Source organism: Rattus norvegicus, chromosome 14, assembly GCF_021556685.1.
Source record: "Rattus norvegicus strain SHRSP/BbbUtx chromosome 14, alternate assembly SHRSP_T2T, whole genome shotgun sequence".
NCBI lineage: Eukaryota > Metazoa > Chordata > Mammalia > Rodentia > Muridae > Rattus > Rattus norvegicus.
The window spans coordinates 79921092-79932662 of record NC_141547.1 but is presented as its reverse complement, the minus strand read 5'-3'; the positions used below and the strand labels follow the sequence as shown (position 1 = coordinate 79932662).

Here is an 11571-nt window from a genome sequence, read left to right as displayed (position 1 = left end):
AATGTTTGACTGGAATGTCTGTCTGATCCTAGTTGGACACCCCTGCCCTGAGGGTAGGTCCCGTGGGTACTCTAGGGCTGCAGTACTCACAAGGAGGTTGTACTATCCTCAGGGATTGCAGGGAGAAGCAGCCACCAGAGCAGGGACAAGTCCAGGCACCACAGGTCATGGGTCCAAGGTCCTCATGGGTCCAGAGGTGACTTTCTGGGCATCAGAGACCCTCTGCCAATGGGTTGGCAGCTCCCCTCCCTTACCTGTCTAGCTGGACTGTGTAGAGAGAGTTATTGGGCATTCTTGATGGAGAGAATGTTACTCCTCCAGTCCTAGCAGGGAAATGTTAGGTCTGGGAAATTTAGTTTATTCTATTGGCCATGTCCTCCCTGTATACCTGAGGCTGCCTGAAGGGAGAGACCAGTGCCTGGCATTCAACTCAGGCCGCAGGAGACAGAACTTTTGTGAAACTGACACATGAGGTCTCCCCAACATTTGCTCGCTCTCTCTTAAACCCACTCCCACAAAAAAAAAAAAAAAAACTGCCCTGCATTGATGGGGCATGCCAGTTTTGAGTTTGTCAAAAGCGCGGGTCTGGAGCGTCCCCTCCAGCTGTGAAAAGCGGGATCAAACAGCATTAAGATTAAACTTCAGCAATTGCCAACATGGGTATAGAGCTTGGAGCTTGATCTGGGCCTCCACTGACACCGTGGTTATGATTCACGATCCCGCAGCGCTGGGAGGTACGCAGAGGAGGGAACTGAGGCTGACTGAGGAGGTGGCTCTGCAGGGGAGCAGGGACCCTAAGCTCCACAGGGCTGATGTGCGCTGGCAGTGTTGCGTTCGCGTTCTTTGCCAAGCTGCTACTGTCTCACCCTCCAATCAGGCCGCGGACCCCGAGCCAGCCCCTTGTAAGCCGGTGTGCGCGCCCGCGCGCGCTCCGTCGCCAGTAACCGAGTGAGGTGGAGACTACGGTCTTAGAAAGAGCAGGCTTCTAGAACTCACCGCTCAGGCTAGCCCGCGCTCAGCCCGGCCCCGCAGACTGCAGTCGGCCCTGGAGGGGGCGCCCTCGTTGAGTGCGCGCCCTGCGCCGCCGCCTAGGGCTCCTCCCCGGCGCCGCCGGCAGGTTCGCCCAGGCGGCCGCGGGCTCCGGCTGCCGGCCCGCTCCCCCCGGGCCCGCGGCTCGGGCCTGCGGGGCGCCCCGCCCCGCTGCGCCCTCCCCGCTGCGCTACTGGACTCAAGTTAGAAGCCGAGCCCGGGCGGCGGCACTTGCGCCAAGCGCTCCGCGGCGGCGGCGGAGACGCTGCACCGGCGAGCGGGGAGGGCGAGGCGGCGCCCGCACGGCCAAACGCGGACCTCGGGGGGCGCACTCGGGAACAGCAGGAGGACCGCGGGTGTCGGCGCCCAGCCCCGTAAAGTAAAGTTGCAGGGACCCGGAAGAACGGCAACCTGCGCCCCGGCTCGCTTAGCCCCAGCCAGCCCTTTGGGAAGCAGAGCGTCCGGGCCGCCGCCTGCAGCCTGCAGCCCAGTCGGGCACCCGGACCGTGGAGCCGCTTGCATGCATCAGCTTGGACACTACATCTCCGTGGGCTGGCGGCCGGGACGCTCCCACTGAACCCAGGCCGAGGGCGGGGCCGCGCGAGGACCCGGGACCTACCCCCCTTCCCCCCCACCGCCGCGTCGCCGCGCTCTCTGGGCACCTCCAGCTCTGCACTTACGCGCGCGGCAGCTGCGGGGAGCCCGGCAGCCACGCTCTCCGGCGTGCCACCCGCCCGCCGGGCCACCACGGCCGAGGGCCGGCTGCGGGGCTTCGTGGCCCCCAGCCGGCGCGCCGGAGGAGCAGGCGGCGATGCAGACGCCGACTCTGGCTGTGGGGCGCCCGAGCTGCGGAGGCTGCGCCCCGGCTCCTGGCAGGACCGCGTAGCTCTCGGGAGGACCATGGCGTCCCCAGCGCTGGCCGCGGCGCTGGCGGCGGCGGCGGCTGAGGGCCCCAACGGGAGCGACGCGGGCGAATGGGGTAGCGGCGGGGGTGCCAATGCCTCGGGGACCGACTGGGGACCACCGCCGGGCCAGTACTCCGCAGGTGCTGTGGCAGGGCTGGCAGCCGTGGTGGGTTTCCTCATCGTTTTCACCGTGGTGGGCAACGTGCTCGTGGTGATCGCTGTGTTGACAAGCCGAGCGCTGCGCGCCCCGCAGAACCTCTTCCTGGTGTCTCTGGCCTCAGCTGACATCCTGGTGGCCACACTGGTCATGCCCTTTTCGCTGGCCAATGAGCTCATGGCCTACTGGTACTTTGGGCAAGTGTGGTGTGGTGTGTACCTGGCACTGGACGTGCTCTTCTGCACCTCGTCCATCGTGCACCTGTGTGCCATTAGCCTGGACCGCTACTGGTCGGTGACGCAAGCGGTAGAGTACAACCTGAAGCGCACGCCACGCCGTGTCAAGGCCACCATCGTGGCCGTGTGGCTCATCTCGGCTGTCATCTCCTTCCCGCCTCTCGTCTCTTTCTACCGCCGGCCCGACGGCGCCGCCTACCCGCAGTGCGGCCTCAACGATGAGACCTGGTACATCTTGTCCTCCTGCATAGGCTCCTTCTTCGCGCCCTGCCTCATCATGGGCCTGGTCTATGCGCGCATCTACCGCGTGGCCAAGCTGCGCACGCGTACGCTCAGCGAGAAACGCGGCCCCGCCGGCCCCGACGGCGCGTCCCCGACCACAGAGAATGGGTTGGGCAAGGCGGCGGGGGAGAATGGGCATTGCGCGCCCCCGCGCACTGAAGTGGAGCCGGATGAGAGCAGCGCGGCAGAGAGGCGGAGGCGCCGGGGAGCGCTGCGCAGAGGAGGACGGCGGCGAGAGGGTGCCGAGGGGGACACGGGCAGTGCGGACGGACCGGGACCTGGGTTGGCGGCCGAACAGGGTGCTCGGACGGCGTCTCGGTCTCCAGGCCCCGGAGGGCGCCTGTCGCGGGCCAGCTCGCGCTCCGTCGAGTTCTTCCTGTCGCGTCGGCGCCGGGCGCGCAGCAGTGTGTGCCGCCGCAAGGTGGCCCAGGCGCGCGAGAAACGCTTCACCTTCGTGTTGGCGGTGGTCATGGGCGTGTTCGTACTGTGCTGGTTCCCCTTCTTCTTCAGCTACAGCCTGTATGGCATCTGCCGTGAGGCCTGCCAGCTGCCAGAACCGCTCTTTAAGTTTTTCTTCTGGATCGGCTACTGCAACAGTTCGCTCAACCCGGTCATCTATACTGTCTTCAATCAGGACTTCAGGCGCTCTTTCAAGCACATCCTCTTCCGTAGGAGGAGAAGGGGCTTCAGGCAGTGACCCTCTGGCTGCCTGGACTTGGCCCCACTGACCTCCTGGACAGCTCCGAACTCGGGTAGATAGGGGGACCAACCAGTGTGGCTTCTCCAGAGTTCCAGGGCGGACTTCAGGGTACAGTGTGGAATGTGGCCAGCAGGAACTGGGAGAGAGACAACTGGGCCTCTGGGAGTGGGGAGGAGAAAGGGAGACCCTTTGCCTTCCCATCTCAGCGAGGGGCTGTGGCTAGATCCAGTTCCTAAGAAGGCTTCTGTGGAGTGTGGCTGTGAACTTAGGGTTTTAGAGCTCAGACAACTGCACCAGAAAGGAGACCCTCCCCCCCCAACTCTCGGTCTTCCCTGTGAGCAAGGGCTGACTTCCTATGACCTGAAAAAGGTATCTGTCTGGGGGAGGAGAGATAGCACAGGCAATCTCTGGTTACTGAGAGTGTTTGCCAAATACAATGACAGCCAAACAAAACCAAACTTTTTTTTTAAAATAAACCTTTGTAATCTAAGTGTTAGGTGCATTGGTCAGTCCTTAAGCCAGGGTGTGAGAGAACTCTCCAGATCTTCCCCTGAGAGCCCTGCACAGGCACACACTAGAGTATAGAGTGCTCTGAAAACTGGAGTTCTAACTGCCTTTTTTTCATGAGGAAGAGAGGGGTCTCCTTTAAACGGTTAAAGGGTTTGGGTATATGCAAAGTATATACTCCAAATTCTTTTCTTCAGGTGGCTGTGAAGCAAAAGAATGGAGGACCTCAAGCCGATTCCAAATTTAGATTGGGGGGGGGTTGTCCCCACAGTCCAACCCCACTCCAGCCCCAGGCATCTGCACTCGGAGCTCTGTGTAGCTCTGGCATTCAGCACGCTCTTCTGGTTGCCTCTTGAATTGGCCAGGTGGGGTGAGACCTGTCCCAAGAAATCTTCCCCCCATAGATGGAGTAGACTTGTGGCCAGATCTCTTTGCTTCGTTGCTAGGTGGTCAGAGTGAGCTGGACAGTTCCCAGGTATTGCTTCTGAGGTGAAGCCAAGGTCACTGTGGCCCAGAGCAAAGAGAACCTGTTGAAGAGTAGAGGAGGGCCCAGACACCCCCCAAGGACTGCTCCCCAGTGCCGCCCCACCTTTTCTCAGCCCTCAGTTCCCTGCATAAAACACTTTTGAGGGCCTTCTTATGTCTAAGCCAGGACCCCATGAGTGCTAGTAGCCCCTTGTAGCCCCTCCTGGCAGCCCCCAGGGTATGTTGGGAGGAAGGTTATTAATAGGACCTGGAGTGGGAGAGTTGCCTCAGCACCTGTGACCCAGCTCACTACAGTTGGGTGGGTTGTAGGGATCTTACCCGGATGCCTGCGGTGACTACCGGTGACTACCTAGCCTGTGTCTCTCCTGTGTCCCCAGCCCCATCAGTCCTGTCCTCCCCAACCCCCTGTTCCTGAGTCAGATGCCAGAGCAGTCCCTTTCTAGCCTGAACTGCCAAAGCTGTCTTTTGGGAAAGTTCGTGTTCACACACACACACACACACACACACACACACACACACACACAGGGGTGGGAGAGACAGAGAGAGACAGAGAGACCGAGAGAGAGAGACACACACACAAGGGGGGGAAGAGAGAGGGGAGGATTGGAGAGACAGAGACAGAGAGAGAGAGAGAGAGAGAGAGAGAGAGAGAGAGAGAGAAGGAAGGGGGAGATGAGGAGTTGGAGAGACAGAGACATAGACAGGCAGACAGAGACAGAGAGGAAGACAGAGGGGGGGTGGGATGGGGTGTTGGAGAGAGAGAGAGAGAGAGAGAGAGAGAGAGAGAGAGAGAGAGAGAGAGAGAGCTCTTCACCCACTGTGTATCATCACAGTGTCCCAGCAGCATCAGGCTCCACCATCACTCAGTTCATGTGGTGACATGCTTACTTTGTGTTGGGCTTAAGCCCAGATGGGGAAACTGAGCCCGGAGCAGCAAGAGGAACAGAACAGGCTGGCTAAGGCAGATCAGGGAGACCTCAGCTGTCTCTGGTCCTATTAAGAGGGAACTTTGCCAATATGGTCCAAAGGCACAGTCAAGGGCCCAGGGTGATACATAGGAACTGGCACAGTTGCTCCCACTAGGGGAAAGATTGTGGAGTTCTCCTATGTACCTACAGAAAGGTATTCTGGGCTAAGGGCCACAGAAGTGCCACTGTCGGAATCTGCATCTCAGAGAACCCAGAATAGAGTCCAGATAACCAATGAGATAGGGAGACAGTCCTCATTCCTCTGTAATCAGTAACCCCAAACTAACCCAAGACACCTTTGCCTTAGGCAGAGTAGCATTTTTAGATTCTGTGACTTTTGCTACAGACAGATTTCATGAAGCTCAGAGAGATGAATACACCTGCCTGGGATCAAACAGCCAGCCATAAGACCCAGACAGGGTTTGGGTTCACTGGCTCAAAGTTCAGTCATAAAGTAAGAATTTCTAGATAAGTACTCACCAACCCTTAGGTTGTGGGGAAATAGATTCCCACAGAGGAGGGAGGTATCCAGACATAGACCAGCTGCAGAAAAAAGGGACAATTGTGTTTTAGGAGACTGAATCCTGGAGTTGTGCGAGGGGAAGAGAGATGAATAGGAGACTGCAAAGAAAGTCTGGGAACCAGGGTGAAGGGGAAAAGACCTTCTTGCCATGGTTGGGGGGACAAGAGGGTGAAGCTCCGAGTCCCTGGGAAGCTATAAGTTTTGCAGAAAAGTGTTGGTCTGGCAGCTAGAGCTGTCCTGTTACACAGAGCACGGCAGCCTAGAGCTGATCACTTGAGCTCCAAGGGCCCTGCTGGGCAGCAAAGGCAGCTTCAGCCCAGAGTCAGGCCTCCTGGGGATTCGCTCTGTGAATATAGCTGAATCTCCATCTCATTGGGGCTGTCCACAAACTCTACTCGGTTTCCTTCCCTAATCCCAGAAATGATGCTCTAGGCTCTGGTTTGTGCCCCACATAATGGGGCAGCTATCTATGCTCTCAGGACGGGTGGCTGGAGAGGTAGCTGGCTAAGCAGACAGACCTGTCTCAGGGTCGTGCTGCTTTACCCTATGTCTCACATCTTTGGAGGATGAGGTGGGGTGCTCACATCTCCCTTGGGTGCTGTGAGCTCTGTTCCCACATGCACCCCTAGTGTATGGAGGAGGGGCCTCATGGGCTGACAGATTTCTATTCTGTGGTAGACCTGGTCTCTATCTACCATCCTGGCATTCAAGGCCTCCTCTATTCCTAGGTCTCCTTTACAAAGCCAAAGTTGCCAGAGTCTGTCAATGGCTGAGAAAAGTGAGGCCTAGAGGTGACTATGACCCAGGTTCCTGAGGCAGTTAGAGAGGGGGGCAGAAACTACAAATGCTAGAAAGCCCAGATAGAGAGAGCTCGAATCCTGAGCCCTCTATCCAGCCCCATGCATGACCTCAGATGTGACTCTGGGCCCCGCAGTAAGATGCTGTACAGCCTCCAGAAGAGTTCCGGCAGGATGACCTGAAGTCACCCCGGCAAGGTGCAGGAAAACAGGCCCTGAACGCAAAGTGCAGTCCTGAGCATAGTGTGCTCAGGTGCTTCTGCGTGCCCCAACCTGCAGCACACACGGACACACGTGAGTATACTTAACCCGGATGCAATTGGTGGAGTGGGAAAAGATAATCCGGATATCCCCTTACAGCTCAGGAAAGATTCCAAAAGAACTCGGGATTGCTAATACTCCACAGAAGCAGCTCAGATCTCTGAAGCCCCCCAGGGTGGGGGCGGAGGATGGGAGGCACATTGCTGTGGCACCCGATGGCAGCAAGGCCGCCCTTCCCAAAGTGCTGGCAGCAGCTGTATTTTTATATCAAATCTATGGGCTGGGCTCAGATAGTCCAGCCCAGTGTTGGTTCAAAACACACGGCGCCTGCAGGTCTTGAGTCTGGTTGGGCGGATGCAGCTTTTCATCCAGTTAAACCCCCAGCTTCATGCACCTGTGAAATCCCATATATAAGGAGAGAGTAGAGGGGACAGCACCCTCAGGGCCCTGTGGTCAACACTACAGTATCTGTTCCAGTGTCAGCTCATGCATTCCCTTTAGCTAGGGACACCTGCTACCTTCTCCTGGGTGTATCTTAGGGGCAGTCTGTGGGTGTGGGGTGAGGATTTTATGGGTGGTAGGTAAGGTCCTTGGAACTGAGGAACAGAAGAAATGGTGTGGGCGTGTCTCCACAGCCAAAGGATGGTCTGGGAAGGCCCTGTGGCTCCCACTAGGCCTTCTCTTACTTCCTACCCAGTGTAATAAGGGCACATCGCCCCCTCCCCGCCTCCTGCACCTCCCACCAAGTCGGCACAGGGGGCGAAAGGGCCATTTGCTTCCAGCAGGGTGCAGCGCAGTCCTCTGAAGTCAGCCTGGGAAGCCGGGTCAGCTCCAGACTCTGGGCCAAAAGCGAGCCCTGGGGACCAAAAATGTATCTCTTTCCTGCCAAGAGGATTTGTGGCTGCTCACAGTAAAAGCCCTGGGACAATGGGATCATTATGGTCAAGATAAGGAATCAGTCCACTCAGGGCGGAGAGAATGCTGGGTACTGAGCCGGGTGAAAGGCATCCTGCCTGCCCTGGGGTCTGAACACAAACCAGGCCCAAAGCTGCCTGGCAGCCACAGAGAAGAAAGAAAGAGGATATCACACAGTTATTGATGTGAAGTTGACAGAAAAAGCTAGAGACCAGGAAGTCCACAGCACATGACCCCTTCAACTGGGAAGAATCTGTTCCCAGGAAGGGTTTTCAAATACCTCAGAGTGCTCCCAAGAGCTCAGTTCACTGCACTGGCCCAGTCTCCAAGCCCAGTCCCCATCAGCAGTCACAGGCCCTAAACATCAGAACCGGGGACACTGAGGGTCACAGCTATATTTGAAACTGTGGCCATGTGGCTGTGTGGCCTTCACACTCCCACAACTGAATGGGGCTGCTGGCATAAGGCACTTCCAGACTCTTCCCAGCTGGCTCCCATGGCCCAGAACAAACCTACCACAGAAGAAGAGTGCAGGCCTGTCCTGAGCTGGTGGCCACCTCTCACATCCCTGCCCATTCCTGTTACCTCTGACTGTACTCCCACCCCCCGCCCCGGCCTCTGGTAACTGGTGCTCAGCTTAAGTCACACCCATTCTCGAACCTGTGTCTGCCTGGCTCACAGATTTCACCTCCAGAAAGGCTCTCTGAGGATGAGCTAGCTACTTCCCATCTCCCAGTACAGCAGGAATCAGGTCTGTGCTGACTGCTGAGGTGGTCACAGCAAAGGTTGAGAAACTGCAGCATCGAGAGAGACCCAGGCATTGACCTACTCTGCTCTGACGCTGCAGGGGACTTTCTGCTTCAAGTGCAGGCCCGGCTGCTGCCTCCGGCTGTTCAGATATTGGTGGGCGGGTTTCTCCCCAGTTTGATCAGCTCCTACTGACTGCAGCTCTCACGGAAGGAACATCTCACTGGGCCTGCAGCACAGGGGCTAGCCTGTGTGCTGAGCGTGAGGACAGGGGTGCCCCCTCAGGCTTCCTGCTGCAGACCCTCCCCGTTTCACCTCTGGCATAAGGAGGGCCTAAAGGGCAACCATGACAAAGAACAAGCATAAGGCACCCACTGTGTGTCACGCCCATCATGCCTCTGTGTCTTTTACACCCCACCAGGAACGCCCATTTAACAGATATGAAAACTGAGCTCTAAGAATGGAAGCCAGATGCTGGCCACGCCCCAACACTCCATCCCCAATGCATTATCCTGACCATCAAGTTCAGTTTTGAGCTAAGCAAACAGAAGCACTGGATGGCTTCAAACTGACTGTGTTTGGTGGACAGAGCCTATGCTGCCTAGTCTGACCTTTCCCCCTCCTCCCGTTTCAAACAGCACTTAGATTAAAGGTTAGGCCAACAGGCCCAGCCGGTGCCCAAGACCGACACACCACTCCAATTGCTCCATCATCCGTGACGTAATCCACAGTCTGACCCTCAGCCTCTGTGGGAGCTGCCGCAGGTTGGCCCCCATGGCAATGTGAACACAGCCTGCTTTATGTTTGGCACGTCGTCTTAGAAACGACTCCGAACAAGGAGGCAGCTTCTTAAGATCACCCCACCCAGGAGATAAAATGCCAAAATGTTTGTGGTGAAAAATAATTCAGTTACCGGTTTCCTACTGGGTGCTGCCGTTGCAAATCGAATTGGAGGCAAAGTCAGCCCTCTTTGGATTGGTTCAAATGAAGCCGTTACTTAAAATTGCTTGTTTTTTTTTTTTTTTTTTTTTTTTTTGCCTCCATGAGGATCCAACAGGAGGCAAAGACAGCAGAGCGATTATCTGACTTTTGGGATCGCTAAATAAGAGTCCTGGCCAGGCAGCCGCAGCTGGACAGCCAAGGGTGGGTTTGCCCTTGGGCAGAGGGGAACTGGAAAGGGCCACTCCATGTGGGCTTTAGGCCGTGCCTGGAGAGAGCAGAAGAGTGGCTGTCACTCATCGTGCTTGAGCATGTGTCTACCTCAGGGCTGGGGAACAGACAGGGTATCATCACCTTTATCACTCAGCATCCGGTAGGTTGACATTGGTGTATCTGACCATACAGTGTAGCTTCAGTTCCTGGAGGCACGAATGCTGGAATGGAACAATGGTTCAACTATGTCTTGCAGTGAGCCTTGGTTTTCATCTCTAAGCAATGGTCCTAAGTAGGAAAACAAATTCTCCTACCTCAGGCTTGGCTAAGGACCTAGAGTTACCAGCAATCTGGAGCTTAAAGACCCTGAGCTCAACTGGACCCAAGTCCTGGGGAGCTCTAACCCTAGCTTTGAGTCAGACCCAGGTCTGGGATATTGGCTTCCCAGGTCTCCAGGGTCCTACCCCACTTCATCTCATTCCAAGCCTCAAATGGACTATGTCCAGTAGGTACTTTCTAAATGTTGGAAGCGGTGAAAGTGTGAGAGGTCCAAATGAGCCCCAGACCTGCTGTCTGACTTGGGGCTCATAACAGAATCAGCGTCCAGCTCACTGAGAGGAGCTGTGGAAGGAAGACTTCACGCCTAAGGAGCTAGTACCCATAGAGGGAATAGTTTCTCAAGCTTCTGCTTCACCCTCAGGCAGCCTCCAGCACCCCAGGATGTCCCTGGGTGCTTGTAGATGTGGATCAATGCATCTTGGAGCACCAGGCATCACCTGGGGAAGTGATGTTTGGAGAAGCTTGTCTGAGGTTCCTTGGATGTCTCCATGCCAAGGTTGCTCCCAACCTGAATCCCTCCCATCATGGGAGTTTATCACCTGTTGAAATGGCCAAGTTCACAGGAGTGTGCCCTGATCAGTTTCAAGAGTGAGGGGCACTGCATTCCAGATCTCACCCTTCGGTTTTCGGTGTATTTTAGGACAACAGGAAGTCCATCCGAAATGCCTGTGTAAATATTATTATCCCTTCTACTGGTGTTCCGTGGAACTGTTTCTATCCTTTCACCCAGGAGCCCAAAGCCGACAAAGAGACCAGAACCAGGCAGCCCAGGCACCTGCAGATGGCCAGTGGGAGAGGTTACTAACCACTATTGGAGTCGTCTGGGCATGGAAGATGAAACACCGTGGGCCATGGTGACATAGCCTTCTGAGGCAGAACAGAAGGGAGGGGATCAGCAGTGGCTCCTTGGACTCTTCAGAAGGTTAATGTGTGGCTCTCTGGATCACCCATCAACCCTTACTATGGTCTTTTGACCACATGTTTAGCCCACAGAGCCCAGCTGGGGCCTGGTATTGCCTTTGCCCAATGAAACCTCTGCAGATAGAAGCATTTGCTCAAAGATAGTGGCGTGAAGCCTTCTTTAACTCTTCCAATGTTTGCTCACCTGTCCTAGTATATCCCTGTCACAGCCAGGAAGCAAGCCCAAGTCACCAGTCCACAGCAAGAATGAGCTGCAGACATGGACAGGGGACATCTCAAGGTTGGAAGGGGCTTCATGTGTTGCTGTGGCAGGGGATGAGCCCAGGGCACTGGTCACTCACTGGGGTCATCCAGCATGAACAAATTCCTCTATCTCCCAAGAGGAGGCTCTACTAGGGTGGATATCTGGCCTGCTCAGGTCACCCAGCTGTTGGGGGAGGGGAAGGGAAGGGGAGGGGAGGGGAAGGGAAGGGGAGGGAGAGAAGGAGAGAGAGAGATCAGAGCTGAACGCTAGGTTGCTGCCTTCACTCCACTGGGTCCCATAGAGACACTGTGACTTGAAAATTAGGGCAATGGACTAGCACACCCCTCTACCATGCTGTTTCAGAATTTGGGAGCATTGCTTTACCAAACATGAATGTGAGGT

At 56.3% G+C, this 11571-nt stretch overlaps 1 protein-coding gene across 1 annotated transcript; it reads left to right on the top strand.

Annotated features, from left to right (window-relative positions):
* The first annotated feature begins 1839 nt into the window (after window positions 1-1839).
* Window positions 1840-3799, top strand: Adra2c (adrenoceptor alpha 2C). The gene is given in 1 exon segment (NM_138506.2): window positions 1840-3799. A coding segment is annotated over 1 exon segment (1377 nt). The 5' UTR covers window positions 1840-1929; the 3' UTR covers window positions 3307-3799.
* The last annotated feature ends 7772 nt before the right edge of the window (window positions 3800-11571 follow it).